Source organism: Saimiri boliviensis, chromosome X (assembly GCF_048565385.1).
Source record: "Saimiri boliviensis isolate mSaiBol1 chromosome X, mSaiBol1.pri, whole genome shotgun sequence".
NCBI classification, from domain to species: Eukaryota; Metazoa; Chordata; class Mammalia; order Primates; family Cebidae; genus Saimiri; species Saimiri boliviensis.
The window spans coordinates 85,309,273-85,329,467 of NC_133470.1; the positions used below are offsets into that span (position 1 = coordinate 85,309,273).

At 50.9% G+C, this 20,195-nt stretch overlaps 2 protein-coding genes across 2 annotated transcripts; one reads left to right on the forward strand and one right to left on the reverse strand.

Moving 5' to 3' along the window:
• The first annotated feature begins 3,838 nt into the window (after nt 1-3,838).
• LOC141582764 (uncharacterized) lies at nt 3,839-10,176 on the forward strand. Its single transcript, XM_074391703.1, has one exon. It carries the CDS (start codon nt 3,857-3,859, stop codon nt 9,308-9,310), a length of 5,454 nt encoding a protein of 1,817 aa, XP_074247804.1. The 5' UTR covers nt 3,839-3,856; the 3' UTR covers nt 9,311-10,176.
• Nucleotides 10,177-18,360: 8,184 nt separating this feature from the next.
• LOC120361804 (melanoma-associated antigen 4-like) lies at nt 18,361-19,907 on the reverse strand. The gene has a single exon (XM_074391852.1). The coding sequence runs from the start codon at nt 19,905-19,907 to the stop codon at nt 18,951-18,953; it is 957 nt and encodes a 318-aa protein (XP_074247953.1). The 3' UTR covers nt 18,361-18,950.
• Nucleotides 19,908-20,195: the final 288 nt, after the last annotated feature.

The window sequence follows — 20,195 nt, forward strand, 5'->3', positions numbered from 1 at the left end:
CAGGCTGTAGACTCACTACTGCTCCTGTCTCCCTTTCATTTTCATCGGCCTAGGCTCATTGGGCAAGCAGTGTTGGATTCCACTGTGAAGTAAAATATTAAACACATTGTCCTACTCATTCCGTACTCTGAGAATTTGGGCTCACTCACGAAACTGAGCTGGGCGGAGTGAATGTTCCGTTTTCATCCCATGGATCCTGGTACGCAGAAGTAGATCAATGTTTGCACGTCATTATCTACCTGGATCTGTGATATGGACAGATGAAGGTATACCCAGACAGAGATAGAGGTAGACCTATATAGCTATCTTTTGCTCTGTCTCTAACTATTCTGCTATCCATCCATCATCTCTCTGTCTTTACCCATCTCGTCTTTATCTCTATCCATCCATCACCATCTATCTACTCATCATTCTTCATATCTATCAAGTCTCTATCTTCTATAAAAGTACATTTCTCTGTCTCTACATTCAACTGTCTTTCTCTCTGTACATCTCTTCATCGTCTGTCTCCATCATCTGTGTCTCTATCTCTATATTATTCTGAATATCGATAGACCCTCTAGCTACTATACTGTATGTCTTTGTCTATCTCGATCTTTACATCCATCTATTTGTATCTATCCCTATGAATCAATCAACCCTGTCAACCTGTATCCATCTCTACTTCTTTGCATCCATCTATCTCTCTGTCTATCCATCTGTCTATCCCCCATCTATCAGCCTACCTACCGACCTCTCTCCTCTCTCTCTCTCTGTCTCTGTCTGTCTCTCTGTCTCTGTCTCTCTGTCTCTCTCTCTCTCTGTCTCTCTCTCTCTCTGTCTCTCTGTCTCTGTCCTCGAGAGAGAGAGAGAGAAAACAATTGTGTCTCACTTACCACAAAATGTGGGGAGAAAGTTGCCAGCAAGACTATATGCAAACCCTCGATAGCAGGTATTTGGGTGATGGGCCAGTGCAGGTGGTGAGACTACATGTAATATTTTGATTTCACCCACTTCCCTTCACATGGTCTCTCCTAAGGAGGCATGGCTTTGGCCATCCAAAACGTAACGGTAATGGATATCTTGGTTGTCTGTAGAAGGCAGTCCCTTAAACTGTTTCACACCTGTAAACATGTCGCCAAATGCCAATACTGAATAATATTCAAATGGCTATACAAACTTTAGGCCTCTTAAATATCTTACAGACATATACATATATCAATGAAACAACAATTCCAGAGTGTGCAAACTCATATACTTGCAGTAAGCATTTCTGGGTGATTGGATTGCTGATGCTTACTCTATTTCCTATGTAGAAATTTTAGACACATCCCTCTAGATGTTTCCCTGTCTATGTTTAAAATAAGGAACTAAATAGAGAAGAAAACAGCATTTGCATTGGAAGCAGAAACATTTACAGGAATGTGTAGAGGCAGCGAGCATGGATTTACAGGAATGTGTAGAGGCAGCGAGCATCAGTGCCAGGCACCTTGAGTTTCCCACGTGTGTGTGTGTGTGTGTGTGTGTGTGTGTGTGTGTGTGTGTGTGTGTGTTTGTAGAGACAGAGAGCGAGACGAGAGAGGAGAGAGAGGGGGGGGAGAGAGAGAGAGGAGAGAGACAGAGAGAGGAGACAGAGAGGAGAGGGAAAGGAGAGAGAGAGGAAGGGGGGAGAGAGAGGGGCGGGGAGGAGGAGAGACTGTATTTGGGGATGTGGGTAGACATTGGCTTGGGCTTGCGGGTGCCCAATCATACCTGTTTTGTGACATGGGTTGGCGGGTCTAGTTAAGGGGAGATTGGAGTTTTTTGGTCATTGGTCGATTCCTTCTGACTTTTGTTCTGGGTCCTCGGGTGACACCTGTGCTTGACAGCTTGGTACTCTGAGTTCTCTGAAGCAGGAGGGCATTAAACCTGTATCCTCCTATACCCTCATCTAAGAAAGGTTTTGGGCAGCTTTTCCCTAAAGCTTGTATATTTCATCATCATTATACATCTCACATTACATCCACCTGTGTGCATGAATAAATACACACATACCTGCATTTATTGAGAAAATAATTTTTGGCCTGTGAAACCTGTAATTTGAACTCCACAGTGCGTGAGCTAAAATATGTAAACGAGCTGTGATACTCAACATTGCACAGCACCAAGTTTTGTACAGTGGCTGTGGAAAACCACAACAGGCTAGCAGATTATTTTGCTTTGGGAGGTGGGAACTGAAGGACTGACACAAGGGTTGCATCTCAGTGCACGTTTCTGTAATATGGGACATTTCATTGGATAAAGTTTGGAACCATCAGGGAAACCTCCCTGTAAAGACATTCACACAAAGTAGGTAGGAATGTGGGCATTCACAGGACAATGTGTCCAGTTATGCTCTTCAGTTAGGAGCTCTAGTCGAAGATAATGTGTGCACGCGTGTGAGCACCTGGGCATGCTGGCAATGCCTTGGAAGCAGGCACATTATCACGTAGAGTGAGCTTCTGCAACCTGGTGTCCCTTTCGTATGTCTGTCTACACATTTCGTATTCTATGCAAAACCGTTTCATGTTGAGAATCAGAGAAACACAGTAACAAGGCAAGACTCACCTGTCACGTTTCCTTATTTTATCAATCTCATTGAGCACATTTCATTACACATACACACACACACACAGAGAGAGAGAGAGAGAGAGAGAAAGAGAGAGAGAGAGAGAGAGAGAGAGAGAGAGAGAGAGAGACTGCTAGTATTGAATCCATGTATCTTAGGCGGATGCTATCAGGAAAGCAGTAGTTCCCACGGTTCTGAAACGGAAAAAGACTGGCACACACTAAGTGGTGTAACAGGGAAATATTTTGCGACGCAAAAGAAGAAAACAAATATGACGTCTACACGATGCCTAAGATGAAGACATCAGTTCCGTTTCAAAAGGGCATGCATTCGAGAGTTGGGGAGGGGAACTGGATAAATCACTTGATTGGCTTAATTTCTTATCTGTGTTTGGGTTTCCAGATTGACATCAGGAGTGCATAGGTCCTGAGCATCTACACGTGGTGCCACTGGGACGCCAGAAGAATAGCGGCATGGAGCGGGGCTGAAGGGTCTCCACATCAGCGCAAGAGATTCAGCTCACAGAACCAAACCTGCTGCGATTCCATGTGACACTGGGTAAGATCTCCCCACTTACTAAACATTCACTTGCATTCATGTCGTGCTGACATTTCGGAGTGGAATTTTCCTTGCCCGTCGTTGTACAGACCCTTGTGGTCAGGATAAGAGGCGCAGATTTGGTGTTGGGGGGGGCAAAAGTTTAAAGCCACGGCAGAGAGGTGCAGGTGGCAGCCAGTGACCGGTGCCTGCAGCGATTCTCATGACCAATGGTAGCCAGTAATCACCGGGATGATCTCCACGCAGCTCTGGGCTCTAAGTTCGGGCTCTTGCACATGACAGGGTGCCGACACCCAGCATCTGCATGTGGGAGAGCTCCTCGGGCTTCCTGGGGTGCACAGCTCCATACTTGTCACCCTGGAAATAGAAACATGAAGCATTTCCCTAGGCTCCCTCCCGAGGAGCCCAAAGGCACAGAATACTCAGTAAGAAACATGGGGCCCCTGTCGGGACACCCACCTCCCCATGCAGGTGCTCCTCAATATGGAATTGCTAAAAATTAGGACGAAGCCTTGGGATTGGTGTGTCGGAAAGCTCCTGTGCACCTTCTGGATGTTCCCAAATACCTGCCATCTGTCTATCCCTCTGTCTAAGACGCGCTTGCCACGTTTCCTTATTTTATTGACCTCACTGAGTGGGGTGCTTCGCATTTCACAAAAGGATGTTCTTCTGATACCTTTCTGCTCTCCCTTTTCCACGTTGCAGTTGACCGCCGTATCGCCCACTGGAAACATGAGTTCAAGCGTCTCAAGGAGATTCAGGAGGAGGAACACAGCCCACCCACCCTACACACCCTTTGCAGTCCGAAGGCAAAGGCCGCTTTGCAGAGCAGCTTGGTTTAGGAGAGGGTGTGGTGGGCAGACCCCTCGGCCTCCCTTAGTAGCTACCTCTCCACACACGACTCAGCTCATCATGGACTCCCAGTACGTCCTATGCTCTTGGAAAGGCCGCCTGTGGCCAGCAAAGGTTTTGTGCACACGTGCGACTTCACCAAAAACGATGCCTCGAGTGGCACCGTCCCTAGAAGTTCAAATCCTCGCAGTAGATGAAAAAATCAAGGTGAGCAGCACAGACGTGAAGACCCCAACTAAGTCTGAAATGGAAGACATTGCCGCCTCTGCAGTGGCACAGAGGATGGTCGGTGCCCCAACCGGAGAGAAGTTGGGGTACAGAGGAACCCTTCAGGTGGTCCTGGAGATGCTGAACGAGAGAACAAATCTGCGTGGAGGAAGAAAACCACATGAACAAGAGAGCACCACGCCCTCTCAGCCTTCTCAAAAGGTGCCGGAAAAGCCAGCCAGTTCCCTCCCTCGCGAAGACGACTGGAGACGCACAGGCGACTTCAGGAAGACTCTTGGGAAGAGGGAAAACCCAAGATCACCGAGGGTCCCTTCAGAGAGTAAGCGTGCCCTGCGGGATGACAGGTCACAGGAGCCCACAGCCATTGCCCCTACTCCAGGCACCATGAGCGGTGGCAGGTCCCGGGCGCGCAGGGCCATTGCCCCTACTCCAGGCGCCCTGTGCAGGGCCAGGTCACGGGCACGCAGGGCCGTTGCCCCTACGCCAGGCACCCCACGAGGTTACAGGTCATGGGGGAGCAGGGCCTTTGCTACTGGGGACGCCCTGCGTGGAGCCAGGTCACCAGCGTGCACCGCCGTTGTCCCTACTCCTGGCACCCTGCGCCGTAACAGGTCACTGGCGTGCAGGGCCATCGCCCCTACTCCAGGCGCCCTGCGTGGTTGCAGGTCGCAGGCCGGCTCCAGCGTGGCCCCTACTCAAGGCGGCCTGCAAGGCTGCAGGTCAAGGGCGCGCACCAGCCACGCCCCTACTCCAGGTTCCTTATTGGGTGACAGGTCAGGAGCACGGAGGGCCATTGCCCCTACTCCATGCACGCTGTGTGGGGTCGAGTCACGGGTGGGCACCGGCGTTGCCCCTACTCCAGGCGCCCAGCGGGGTAACAGGTCGCGGGCCCGCTCCCGCATTGCCCCTACTCCAGGTGCCTTATTGGGTGACAGGTCAGGAGCACGGAGGGCCACTGCCCCTACTCCATGCATGCTGTGTGGGGTCGAGTCACGGGTGGGCACCTGCCACGCCCCTACTCCAGGCCCCCTGCACTGTGAAAGGTCACGGGCGCGCACCAGCCTCGCCCCTACTCCAGGTGCCTTATTGGGTGACAGGTCAAGAGCACGGAGGGCCATTGCCCCTACTCCGTGCATGCTGTGCAGGGTCGAGTCACGGGTGGGCACGGGCGTTGCTCCTACTCCTGGCACCCTGCGCGGTTACAGGTCGCTGGTGCGCAGGAACGTTGCCCCTACTCCAGGCACCCTGCGAGGTTACAGGTCACGGGCGCGCGCCAGCCACGCCCCTACTCCAGGTGCCTTATTGGGTGACAGGTCACGAGCAAGGAGGGCCATTACCCCTACTTCATGCACGCTGTGCGGGGTCGAGTCACGGGTGGGCACGGGCATTGCCCCTACTCCAGGCGCCCTGCGAGGTTACAGGTCACGGGCGCGCACCAGCATTGCCCCTACTCCAGGCACCGTGCGAGGTTACAGGTCACGGGGGCGCACCGGCCACGCCCCTACTCCTGGCACCCTGCGCGGTTACAGGTCACTGGTACGCAGGGTCGCTGCTCCCACTCCAGGCGCCCTGCGAGGTTACAGGTCACGGGCGCGCACCAGCCACGCCCCTACTCCAGGTGCCTTATTGGGTGACAGGTCACGAGCAAGGAGGGCCATTGTCCCTGCTTCATGCACGCTGTGCGGAGTCGAGTCACCGGTGGGCACGGGCATTGTCCCTACTCCAGGCGCCCTGCGAGGTTACAGGTCACGGGTGCGCACCGGCCACGCCTCTACTCCTGCAACCCTGCGCGGTGACAGATCACTGGTGCGCAGGAACGCTGCCCCCACTCCAGGCGCCCTGAGAGGTAACAGGTCACGGGCGCGCACCAACATTGCCCCTACTCCAGGCGCCCTGCGAGGTTACAGGTCACGGGCGCGGACCGGCCACGGCCCTACTCCAGGCACCCTGGGAAGTTACACGTCACCAGCGCGCACGGCCATTGCCCCTACTCCAGGCACCCCGGATGGTGCAAGGTCACGGGCGCGCACCAGCCTCGCCCCTACTCCAGGTGCCTTATTCAGTAACAGGTCAGGAGCACGCAGGGCCATTGCCCCTACTCCATGCACGCTGTGCGGCGTTGAGTCGCGGGTGGGCACGGGCATTGCCCCTACTCCAGATGCCCTGTGCGCGGACAGGTCCCTGTGGCGCAGGGACATTGCTGCTACTCCAAGTGCCCTGCGTGGTGCCAGGTCAGGAGAATATACGGCCGTTGGTCCTACTCCAGGCGCCCTGCCCAGTGACAGGTCAGGGGCGAGCAGGGCCATTGCCCCCACTCCAGGCGCCTTGTGCAGTGGAAGGTCACGGGCACACAGGGGAATTGCCACTACTTCACGCACACCGTGCGGGGACAGGTCACGGGTGGGCATCAGCATTGCCCCTACTCCAGGTGCCCTGCGAGGTGACAGGTCACAGGCAGGCAGGGCCATAGCCCCTACTCCAGGCGCCCTGCTTGGGGACAGGTCGTGGGCACACGCTGCCGTTGCTGTTACTCCAGGGGCCCTGTGCGGTGGCAGGTCATGGAAACGCAGGGCCATTGCTCCCAATCCAGGGGCCCTGTGCAGTGACAGGTCACGGACTCACATGGCCATTGCTCCTACTCCAGGTGCCCTGCACGGTGACAGCTCACCAGGGTGCATGGCCATTACTCCGTCTCCAGGCGTCCTGCATGGTGACACGTCACCACCGCACACAGTCATTGCTACTTCTCCAGGCGCCCTGCATGGTGACAGCTCAATGGTGTGCATGGCCATTGACCCAACCCGAGGGATCCTGCGAGGTGACAGGCCTGACAGGTCACAGAAACCCAAGGCCATTGCTCCTACTCCTGGCACCTTGCACGGTGACAGGACTGACAGGTCGCGGAAACGCAAGGCCACTGCTCTTACTCTGGGCACCCTGCGCGTTGACGGGTCTCCGGCACCAAGGGACATTGCTCCCACTCCAGGCGCCCTGGGCAGTGCCAGGTCACCAGTGCACAAGAACACTGCTCCCACTCCAGGCGCCCTGGGCAGTGCCAGCTCACCAGCGCACACGAACACTGCTCCCACTCCAGGCGCCCTGGGCAGTGCCAGCTCACCAGCACACACGAATACTGCTCCTACTCCAGGCGCCCTGGGCAGTGACAGGTCAGTAGCGCACATGGCCATTGCTTCTACTCCAGGAGCCCTGCAGGGCGATGGCTCTCAGGCGCAAACGGCCATTGCTCCTACTCCAGGTGCTATTCGCAGTGACAGCTCAACAATGTGCGCGGCCATTGCCCCTACTCCGGGGGCCCTGCACGGTGACAGGTCATGGAACCACAAGGCCATTGCTCCCACTCCAGGCGCCCCACGTCCTGACAGGTCACAGATACACACGACCGTTGCTCCTACTCCAGGCACCCAGCACGTTGACAGGTCAACAGCACGCAAGGCCGTTCCTCCTACTCCAGGTGCCCTGCGAGGTGACAGGTCTGACAGGTCACGGAAACGCAAGGCCATTGCTCCTACTCCTGGCACCCTGCGCGGTGACAGGTCACAGAAACGCAAGGCCTTCGCTCCTACTCCAGGCGCCCTGTGCGGTGACAGGTCACAGACACATATGGCCATTGCTCCTACTCCAGGTGAAACGCAAGCACAGGCGTTGCAAAGCTGCCGTGCCGTCCAGGATTCCCTGACACTTTCGTGGCATGGTTGTGAGATAAAAGGCAGGAAAAGAGCCAACGCCTCCACTCCTATGTCGCTGCCTCCCACAGTAACGGGGAAGGGTGCATCTCGGTCCCCAGGCCTCACCAGTCCTGCGCCCCCTGCTCTGAAGGAAGACACACTGGATAGCCGCCCGAAGAAGACCCTGGCTGCTTCCCCTGAATGCTCTCCCTTCTCGGGGGACATTCAGGACCCTGGAGAGGGTGCCTGGAAGCCAGGCTGGGCAGGTCTGGCCCCATCCTCTGGGTCCCCTCAGCACAGGCTGCCTTCTTCAGTGCGGATTGCCGGGAGAAAAAAGAAGCTTCCGGGTCCAGATTTTCAGAGGAGACCTCGAAGACCTCCTCAGCCCCCTGGTGACGCTAAGGTTGCTCATCCCGTGACCGCCGTTCAGAGGGCTGGCGGAAAACAGGATGGGCAGCCCGCCAGCCTTACTCTTCCACGGGAGCCACGTCCCATTGAAAGGGGAACGCTGGTCTGGTTCAAATTTCAAGACCATCCGTTTTGGCCGGCAGTGGTCAAGAGCGTCAGCAGCACAGACAAGACCGCGAGGGTGCTCTTGCTGGACGACAACCTGCACCGTGGAAATCGTGGCATTCAAGTTCCTCTTCAAAGGCTGAAGCACCTGGATTGTAAGGAGCAAGAGAAACTGCTGAAGAGGGCCCAGAGGGCATACAAGCCCAGCATCGACTGGTGCTTCTCACTCATTTCCCACTACAGAGAAGGGCTGCTCCGGGGTTCTTTCAAGGGCTCCTTCCTGGACTATTACGCTGCAGACACCAGCCACCCCATCAGGAGAGCCGTCCAAGAGGGAGACCTGCAGATTGACTTCCCAAAGGTCAATTATGCCGACCTGGAAGACTGGGAGGAGGAGACCTCCCTGGGCGGGAAGAGGCCTTGCAAGAAAATCCTCCCGGACCGGATGAGGGCCGCTCGGGACCGAGACAACCGGAAGCTGGTGGACTTCATCGTGAGGGAAAAGGGGGCCGACCCCCACCTCCTGGACATCTTGCAAGGCAGGAAGCAGTCCAGGTGGCTGACCGCGTTTCTCACCCCACGCAGGGACTTGCTCTGCTTTGAAACATACCTGGAAGATGACGACCAGTTGGAAGTCGTGACCAAGCATTTACAAGAAATCTACAAGCAAATGGACAAGACCATGCTGACTCGGATAAGGGACGACAAAGTCAATTTTGTTCTGGAAGTTCTTCTGCCCGAGGCCATCATTTGCGCCATCGCCGCAACTGATGAGCTGGATTACAAGGCAGCAGAGGAGAAGTACCGGCGAGGGCCACCTGTGCATTACCGTGAGAAAGAGCTGTTTGACAGAAATATCTTAAAGAAGATGAGAAGGAAACCAGCAACCACCCGGGAAGCTAATTAGCTCTCCTCCTGCACCCAGACCTTAGCGGGGAGCCACCTCCTTTCCAGAATTAATGACAATGCCCCTCTGTGTAAAATGAGCCATCCCTTCCCCGACGAGTGTTAAGTGTGTTCTGGATATTCGAAACTTTGGGAACCTGCAAAATTCATTTGGGGCCCATCCCCAGCGTTTGGTGGTGGCACATTCATCACCATGGCTTCCTCGCAAACTCGTGAAGAGCTCTTTTGTGAAATGATTGCAAACGCTGGCATTTCCCTCAACGTCTTTGGAAGCGTACTTGTCCCGATGGGTTTGAAGGACAAGACCATCGATTTTCATAACATTTCTTTTGACTGGACTTGCTATTTTCATTTAGGTCCTATGTTCTTTGACACAAAAAGCCACCGGTGTCAGCTGCTAAGCAACAGTAACTTTTAAAGCCTAACGTTACGGCAACATGGGTGGGACTTTTCATTCTTTTGGCGATAACGTGGACAGCAACTATTGGATTCCCTGTTAAGATGACTCCAGCCTTTTCCCTGCTATGCTTGTTTACTTTTTTTGAAAAGTAGCCCGAGCGTTGAATCCCATGAGAGAGACGTTTTCTCGTACGTTAACACGACCTTCCAATGCTTCTTCAAAAAGCAAGCTGCAGGCCAAACGTGAAGTCGCCGGCCGGCCTGCATGTAGTCCGTATGTGCATGAGTGAAACCTCAGTGTGCAGTGAGAGCCTCTTGTGAGCCTCGTGCAAGCTTGTCGCCAGGCCTTTCCCTGAAATTCCACTCACGGGGGGAGCCCTCTGAACCGTGTCCTAGTACCGGCCTCCGGCTGTCTTCATAACTGACAGTGATGGATCCTCTCCCTGTAGCTGTCGCTGCCCTCTGGAGGGCAGCTAGAGCCATCTCCTTCTCAGGCTGGCTACTCTCCACCTATGCGGCCGGCCTGACTGCTTAGCAGCCCCTCTACCTGCCCATACATCGGAAGAAAGCCAGCTCCTTGTTCTGCATCCGGCATCCCCCAAGGCGTGGCCATCTGTCTCAAAGCCACCAAGCTTCATCTTCCGACTTATTCACGGGCTAGCTCCACCAGGTCCCAACAATCTAGGCGCAGGCCGGTAAGCCACTCCGGGCTGCTAGAGAAGGAGAGGCACCGGGGCTGGGGGTCGGAAACACGGGTCACAGAGGCAGCCCCCATTCCGCTAAGTGGGCCCGGCCCTTGGAAGAACAATATTAAACAGACGCAGTTCAGGCCCAAGTGGCGAAGCGCACAGATTGCTAGGCTAACTTGAAACAAGATGGTTTTTGAGAATGAATGTTATGGGAAAGCCAGATTGTTTTTCAAACTCGACGTTAAAATAAACGTGAAGGCCGAAACACGAACCCGAGTGCTTTTTTGGTTCTTAGAGGCAGTCGCCGGGTCTCATGAGACCATGTTGGGTGTTCACATGACCACGTGTTTGGGTAACTCTGGCAGAGTAGCTGTTTGGAGTCACCGTAAAACCACTGTGTCTCTCACCTTGAACTTGAGCTGTGTCATGCTGGAGATCGTCCGACTCCATAGGTGGAGTGTCTCGGAAAATATGTGGACAAACTTCCAAAGCACTCATAGCTTGGAAGTTCTAATGAAATTTTAGAAGAGGGCCTTCCAAGTGGCATAAGCATCAGGCCCGACGGAACCCTCTCTAGACTCTGCCTGAGTGTGGGCAAGCCTCCTGGGACACACTGCCCAGAGAGTCCCTGTGACATCCTCACGACCCTGGGAATTATCTGGAAACAGACGGCCTCCATGCTGTGTGTGGACCTCACACACCGAGGCAAGACACCCTCGTTACTCCACAACACTGTGCCAGTCTGAGTCCAACATATCACCTGAGTTCAGCTTTCTCCTGGGGCCATGGTTATCTCTAGGTTCTCATATTGCTTTAGTACCCCATTCATTCACTCCTGACCTCGTGCTAGGTCGGGAGAGCAAGTGAGGTGTGGTGGAAGGCTCTGCTCTGAAGACTGACTTCAGGGGCCATAGAACCAGATGGAAATGTGGTGACGCAGGTGACAAGCTAACCTCTAAGGTAACAAGCATGCACGTCCTCCTTCTGTCAGTGAGAAATACTCACGGGCGTCATGGGCCAACGGCCTGTTTTTGAAAGCAGAGCCCCCAGGTTCACCCAGCTGTGTGAGATCATAGGTGCCTGTTGGCTTGGGGCGAAGGGAGGGGACCTGGTCTCTCTTGGCTGTCACTGACACCCTGGGACATCTATTGAAGAGAGGCAGACACGCCTCGGGCAGGCATCTACTCTCCTCCTCTTTAAATCGGGGTCACCGAAAGGCATCTGGGGCGTGTGGGTGGATTTAGGGATGCGCAGACTCTGAGATCCTCTCCAGCCTGAGCAGATGCTGTGGCCCCTCCATGATTGCCCTGAGCTGGATCTCCATCACAGGTACCTGTGTGTCTGATGAGAGAGGGCCCAGCCTGTCACTCACCCTGACCCGCTAGGTTAAGGCGACCTCCTCTTCTCCAGTCGGCAGGCAGACCTCTGCACATCAGGCCCTGATCCTAACTGTTACTTGGCAGAGCTGCACAGAGATGGCTCACACCACATTCACAGGTCTCTATATCCAAGGAAGCAACTGATGGGGAAAGAGGTGAACCCTGAAAGTTGCCAGGGTGACGACCATGAGGGTTTTGAATACCTAGGATCTCCCAAACCCTCACCCTGGCTTTAGCAGCCGCCTAACCCTTGATAACTGGGGAGCAATCCCCTCGTTCCTGGAGACTCCGCAAAGACCTCGTCTAAGCCAGCTACCGTAAAAGATGTTGCCTTCAAGCCTGTAATTGCAGCACATTGAGAGACCGAAGCAGGAGCATCACTTGAGCCTAGGAGTTGGGGACCAATCTGGGCAACATAGCGAGACTCTGTCTCTACAATAATAAACATTTAAAAACTACCCGGGCCTGGTGGTGAGTGCCTATAGTCCCAGCTCCTCGGGAGGCTGAGGTGGGAGGACTGCTTGAGCCCAGGAGGTTGACGCTGCAGTGAACTATGATGACGCCCTTGCACTCCAGCCTGGGCCACAGAGCAGACCCAGTCTCTAAGAAAAAAAAAAAAAAGGAAGTAGAAAAAAATATAATATAATATATATATATATATATATATATATATATATATATATATATACACACACACAAATATATATAGGCTTGTCTTACCTAACATCCATCCCGCTAACTTTCATCGCTATGACAAGCCTAAACCATGAATAGGAAAGATCACAGCACAGGAGACAAATACGGCTTCTGTTTGGGTGGGAAATACCTCATATTCAGAAAACCTGCAGAAGCTGGCTAGTGCGCCCTGGCATGACCTGGGACAGCATAGGTGGAATGGATTTTGAGCATGTGGATCCAGCAAGACAGCAGACAGAATACAGTTCAGCAGAGGGGAGAGTGTATTTACATGGGAGCACAGAGCTATAACATGGGGTCCCCTGTACTGGGGCTGGCCTCAGATCCTGTTGGGCTGGCAGCTTCACGTTTGGAGAACAACCGCCTGCAGTAAATGACATGGAGTTACGGGAACTGCCTTGGCAGAATATTGACCAATAGGTGAGACGGTTGCGGGGAGAGCAGTCTTAGGTAGGATTCATTCTGTGAGACCAGAGGTGCCACCTGTGAACGTTGTTCCCTTCGAGGGCGGAGAAGACAGTACTAAAATGAGGGATTTGTTCATGGGGTGGCCCTGGCATCTTGGAGAAGCTCTGCTTTGACTCTCCTCTCAAAATCAAGGTTGGACGCAAGCGATGCCGCCATGGATCTGGCAGTCAATGAGAGGATTCTCAAATGGCAGGCTCCAGACGGTGACACAAAAGTATCAGGGTTAGGCTAAGGTGGGCGCCGTTGCCGTACAGGGCAGCACAATCCGGGTGTGTGGTGTCAGGCTCATCTGACTAACGGGGACCTGCGGCAATATGATACATTGCAGTATCCCAGGGTCTGGATCTAGGGACAGCTGACTGGACTATTACTTGATTTTTATTAAAAGACAAAAACGAGCTGGCAAGCAGAAGGCCGAATGTTTGCCGCTGCAGTGGAAAACTCTGGTCCCCTACCAAGGGTCCAGACCTGTCAGTTCTGAGTGTTTCTGACCTCCATTTCTAGAAATGGAGGTCAGAAACACTCAGCCACACATTACCCCAGAAAGCCGGCAGCTATTTACCAAGGTAAATAATGCAGTTCTGTCTAACGTTCATCTAACAGGGAATCCAACAGTTCTTTGGACCCGCCCGAGTTTGTTTCCCCAAACCCTCAGGACCAAGTTGCCAGCGATGTACTTGGGATGGTGGATCCCCTTCATGTTGGTTCAAGCAACGTTACACAGAAAGGTACATATGGGGAGCCTACCAAGCGGCTCCCTCTTTACGATATGGGAACATACAAGTAATACCGCTTCTATAGTAAAAACAGAGAGAAGACCCAATTTTCTAACCAGAAATGAAAGTGAGGGCGATTAATACTTACTCTTCAGGGATTTTTAAGAAAGATTCCAAGAGTATACCATGAGCAATTTTACATTAAGAATGAATCTAGATGAAATAGACACATTCTTAGAAGCACACAGCCAACAAACTGACTCGTAAAGAAATGGAAATTCTCTATAGACCTACAACCAGTAAAGAGACTGGATTTGTTCTCAAAAATCTCAGAACAAAGAAAAGCCCTGCACCAAAAGGCTTCACCGGCAAACTCTACTGAGGCCACCTGAGAAGCAGATGCTGCTGTGCTTCCTGTACATTTTGCACAACTGTGATCCAATTAAACCTCTTTTCTTATTTAAAAAAAAAAAAAGAATTAATATAACTCCTTCTCAAACTCTACGTAACTTGTGGGCCCCAGCTAAGTAGTTAACTAGACATAACTAGAGATTATTTTAATGAGTAGGTAAAGTGTAACCACCGAAATAGTACTATCTTCTCCAAAATACACTTATACCTTGTTGAATAAAGTGTAAGTAGCATGCGGGCCCAACAATACCTGGGAAATCAGTTAATCTGAGTTACCTAATGATAACTGGAACAGCTACTTGAAAGCAAGATGACTGTAAAAATTATGCTTTAGTCAGCATTTAAATATTATTTGTTGTTGAATTAATAAATTCTTACCACAGAAAAGTAGAGATGTTTAAGTAAATATCACATAAGAGACGAACAATCATGAAAAGTGGAAGCCAAGGACTGGAAAAACATATTGTTTTTAAACATCACGTCTTTTTCTTGTTGAATAAGCCAGCTCTTGTTGAATAAATCAGTTACGTCTATTCGTTACTATTGGCCTAGTCACCTAGGGAAAGTATATAACTAGTTATATAGGGAAACTATGTGACTAGTTTTCCTAGGTGACTAGGCCAATACTAACAAATAGACATAACTGGAATAACTGGTCAAAACCTGGAGTCTGAAAATCATGTTGTTCTCAACTCTACATAAGTGCTTTTCTGGAATACGTAGTTAGTTCAGTAGATGAACGACGTTACCTAGACAAATAGTAAATGAGCCATAACCAGTTTGTGCCAGGAAGTGGAAAACACATCTTTCTCACCTATAATTTCTTCTTGTGATCATGAATTCTTTCCATAGAATTCTAGTTGTAATTAGATAATTAGCACCCTAGAGAAAAGCAGAGCTATCCAGAAACATGAAGAAAACTGGTGGAATTCAGGAAGTTCAGTAACCATTCTTCTCAACTAAAAATTCTTATCTCAGGTTGGCAGTGTTCGTCAGTACAAGAGGGAGCTACAGTCTTCCACTCAACTAGTTAATCTGAGGTAGGTAGATGAAGCCAAGAACTAGAAAACCCTACCTTTCACCATATACAAGCATTAACTCAGGATGGAGTAAAGATTTCAATGTAAGACCTCAAAGTATAAGAATCCAGAAGAAGAAAAAAGAATCCAGAAGAAAAACTCAAGAAACCTTGTTCTGGACATGGGAAAGAATTTATGACTAAGTTCTCAAAAGCGATTGCAAACACACGTGCATGCGCGTGCACGCACGCGCACGCGCACACACACACACACACACACACCCCACACAGGACAAGAGAGGCCTAATTAAACTAAGGAACTTCTGCACAGTAAGTTAAACTATCAGCAGAGTCAATAGACAACCTAGAGAGTGGGAGAAAATATTTGCAAACCGTGTATTCGACAAAGGTCTAATATCCAGAGTCTATAAGCAACCTCAACAATTCAACGAGGAAAAAATGAATAACGGCATTTAAAAAGTGGGGAAAAGACAGGAACAGAGACTTCTCATAGGATAACACACAAGCAGCCAACCCACATGAAGAAATACTCGGCATCATCAGTCGTCATAGATGTGCAAATGAAAAACCAAAATGAGATACAATCTCACACTGGTCAGAATGGCCACTACTAGAGAGGCAGAAAACGACAGATTTTGGTGAGGCTGTGGGGAAAAGGGAATGCTTCTCCACTCTTGGCGGGAATGCAAATTAGTCCAGCCACTGTGGAAAGCGGCTTGGAAATTTCTCAAACAACTTAAAACAGAGCTGCCATTTGACCCAGCAATCCCATTACTGGGTATATGTTCAAAGGAAAATAAATCGTCCTTTTTTTAAAACGTTCATCCTTTTTGCAGCCACAGGGTCTCACTCTGTTGACCGGGCTGGTCTGAAACTGCAGTCCTCCCACCTCGGCCTCCTAAACTGCTGGAATTACAGATGAGAGCCACTGTGCCGGTCCCCAACTCTACATTCTTCTTCACCGTTGAAGCAGGTGTGTTACTTGTAATGGAACTGAGTATACGAAATCATGCGTTGGCACTATAGAGAACTACTGATCACTTGATAACGATTTAATTACAGTAACTAGAATAGAAATAAGTAGAGCAGATACTTACTTCATGCCAGGAATTGAAGACACGTATTTCTGACCTGTGACTTTTTATTTATTGTTGCATGAGGTGTTAGTTATACAGATAACTCCTGGTTACCCACATAACCACTTACCCAGAAAAAACACATTTCAAGCAGCTGAAATACATATTCTTGTGATATCCAACAACTCCTTTCCTGTCGAAACACTGTGTTAGTTCTCTATAAATACAGTGGTACCTAGTTTACTGTAAATAACTAAGAATATCTAGAAAAAAATCAGCTTGGATATAGAAAAAAACATTTTACTGAAATCTAAATTATTATTTCTTTTGGAAATACGTGTCACTACTATAGAATAGTACTGATATTCAAGTATGTAACTAAGTAAACGTAACTAGAGATTAGTAGGTGAAGCCGGATAGTGGAAAACACGTTCTTCTCAATTCTTGCACCGCATTTCGGGTTGAAATAAAGCACAGTACTGCAGAGAACTACCGATATACAGACAAGTGGCTTACTAGACACAGCAACAACAAGAACAATGAAAAACTTGTCAAATCCAAGCAGTGGAAAGACACATTACTTTCAACCCCAACTACTTATTTATTTCTAGAATATTGAGTTACTATTATGGAAAACCAACTTTATTTAGGCAATATTGAGACAGAGATAATGAATATAACCAAAATAACTTTTTGAAACCAGCAAGCTGAAAAAAATCACATTCTTCTCAACTCTGAATTTTTATTTATTATTGGATTCCTGATTTAGTAGTAGAAGTAAGTAGTGGTATTTAGGAAACTAACTAGAAATGACCAGAAATACCTAGACTATATGTAAGGAAACAGAAGATAGAAAACACATGCTTCACAAATCTAAACCCTCATTTCTTCCTGGAATCAAGACTTAGTTCTCCGCTTACCTTCTAGGACCTAGGTAAGCAAATAGCAAAAGAAAGCTAGAGGTGATTAGAATGCCTGGATGAAGCCCAAAAGCTGAAATTTTAGATTGCCCCCAACTGGAGATTCTTATTTCTTGTTTGTCAATGTGTTGGTATCCTACATACCTAGCGGAATTTAGGAGAATAATTAACTAGAAATGACCAAAGATAAGCGGAGTAAGTGGTTGAGAGTCTCTAAGATAATGTACTTCAAAACTCTGGGTGTGCAGATCTCCCCAGCCAGATGTAGCTCAAAGCTCCTAGAATTCGAGTCAAAGACCAACTCCTTCCTTGTCTCCCATCTGCCTTTCCATCCAAACAACTATATTGATTCATTTTGGCACCACTCAGAATCTTGCTTACCATTGGCCAAATTGCACGTGAGATAACCTCATTTGAATGTCTCCTTACATGAGTCAGCACTGGTTCTCCCAGCCAGGCAGAAAAGCACCTGGCAGTGGGTTTTGGGTCTCCTTTCCAGGCAGACCGATGCTTCTCTCTCAGGAAAGCCTTGCAGATGAGGGGTGTCCATCACCTAGCCCTTGCGCTGTGTTCACAGCATTGAGACAAAAGCACAGGACCCTTTCCATTGCTGCCCCAGGTGGAGACTGCCTTTCTGTTCCTCCACCGTCCAAAGGAAGCAGCTTTCCATTGCAGGCTTTTCTCTCAACCTCTGAGAATCTGGCCCCGGACCCACCCAGCTTCATTGGAATCTGCTTCCTCAGAAGGAACTGCAGTTTCCCGAAAGCCTCCAAGGCCCCAGCGCAGGGCATTCACACTGCACCGCGCTCACCTGGAGCCCCACACCCACACCCCTCTCTCACTTTTCCTCCATATCTCTAGAGGGTATCTTGCCACCTTCATTACGTCACTGCAGTGACCCTATGGGTGGTGCTGAGTCTGGCTTACCTCAGCATCTCCACCACCAAACCAGGACCATCCAAAGAGCACATGCTCATCGTGCATGGAGGAGAAATGAGCCGGTGAATAGGAACAATTCTTTTTTTTTTTTTTTTGAGACGGAGTTTCGCTCGTTACCCAGGCTGGAGTGCAATGGCACGATCTCAGCTCATCGCAACCTCCGCCTCCTGGGCTCAGGCAATTCTCCTGCCTCAGCCTCCTGAGTAGCCGGGATTACAGGCACGCGCCACCATGCCCAGCTAATTTTTTGTATTTTTAGTAGAGACAGGGTTTCACTGTGTTGACCAGGTTGGTCTCGATCTCTCGACCTCGTGATCCACCCGCCTCGGCCTCCCAAAGTGCTGGGATTACAGGCTTGAGCCACCGCGCCCGGCCAGGAACAATTCTTTATTCTAATTTAACTGCTCTTACATTCTCAGAGAATCCAGGGAAATCCAGGTATGCATATATTTTTAAAATTTTTACGGAACAGACTGAGGTATAAGGCAGGAATTAAGTTATCTTTTAATTTCTTTCTCTCACGTGTTTTACTGTGAATTCGATCACATTTTTAACACTTACTCCGCTGCTCTTACTATGTCTCAGTTCACAAAATAGAATGGATTTCCCAAGCTGAATAGAAAACAAGACTTTTACTCCTTAACTACATAAACAGCAATACGGTTGACTACTATTTATAAACTTGCATGCTGAAGTTCAACCATCCATTAAAGGGACATTTGAACAATTCTAAAAGAAACAGAGATTCATCTTCAAGTCACCCAAGGAAACAGAAACCCACTACCAAGAGCGCTGACTACTCAGAAGAATGGGCCTCAGGGCACAAGAGGCAGGGGAAGCTGCTGGACAGGGCCCTGGCCTTGTGAACTGGCCCAGGCCCCTTCCCCCGGCCCTGGCTGCAACTCATCCTCAGACTCCCTCTTCCTCCTCTCTGAATGCTGCATCACGCAGGGATGGGTAGGGAATGCGAACTCTCGCATTGACCTGGACAACATGCTCCAGGACCCTCACGTAGCTGGTTTCGGCAAGGGCCCTTGGGCCCCACAGGAACTCATAGCGTGCAGGATCACTGCCGGGCACCTGCCGGTACTCCAGGTAGTTTTCCTGCACCCAGTCCTGGGTGAGCAGCTTCCTGGGCTCCCCATAGATACGGTGCTCCTTCCCATCATACACCCCCATCACACCCAGCTCCTCCCAGATTCCCTCCTCAGGGGCGCGGTCGCCCTCCACTGCGATCGTGCCCAGCACGAGTATCAGGAGGCCTGTCTTGGGCAAGATCTGATTGCCACCCCCGAGGCCATCGTAGGAGAGGCCCAGGCAGGTGACAAGGATATAGGACTGGTCGGTGGGATCCAATTCCTTCACATCGATGCCAAAGATCATCTTCAGGGACTCGGAGGCTTTGCCGAAGATGACAGGAAAGTATTGCTGGTAACGTTTGATCACCTTCTCCACCATTTCTGCCTTTGTGACCGGCTCCTTGGCTCGATACTTGAGGAGCAGAAAATGAGCCAACTCACCCACCTTCTTACGGAGTGCCTCTTGGAACGCAGCCTCTGGGTCAGGAGAGGTGCTTGGCCCCTCCTCTTCTCGGCTGGTGCTGCTGGAACCCTCACTGGGTTGCCTCGAGCGAGTGAAGTTGACGGTGGTGGGAAAGGCGGAGGCTCCCTGAGCACTCTGGGGATGAGCCGGCGACCCGGTAGCAGGCATCTCCCCCAGCGTGACTGGGACCAGAGGAGAGGAGGAGGCGGCAGCCTCCGGCTCCTCAGTAGCGGGAGCCTGCGCACCCACCAGGCACGGGGCCTCTCCTTGGGCCTCAAGATCTTCATCGGGCTTGCCGCGCTGACTCTTCGGCACAAGGGACATGACGACTCTGCTCAGGGCAGCAGGCGGGAGTGTGGGCAGGAGCTGGGCAATGGAGACCCACAGGCCTGGGGAGAGAGGAACCGTGTCAGAAGCCTCAGCTGAGAACCGAACCCTGGAGACTCTGACAAAGGCTTACTTACAGATCTTCTCCTTGATGCGTCCCTGTGCCTCCAAGGAATCCGGTCCTCCTGGTTGGCCTGTCCCCTGAGAACCTGAAGGAGGAAATGAGAGGGCGCCTCAGGGTACAGCCAGCCAGCAGAGATCAATCCTACAGGACTGAACGTAGGG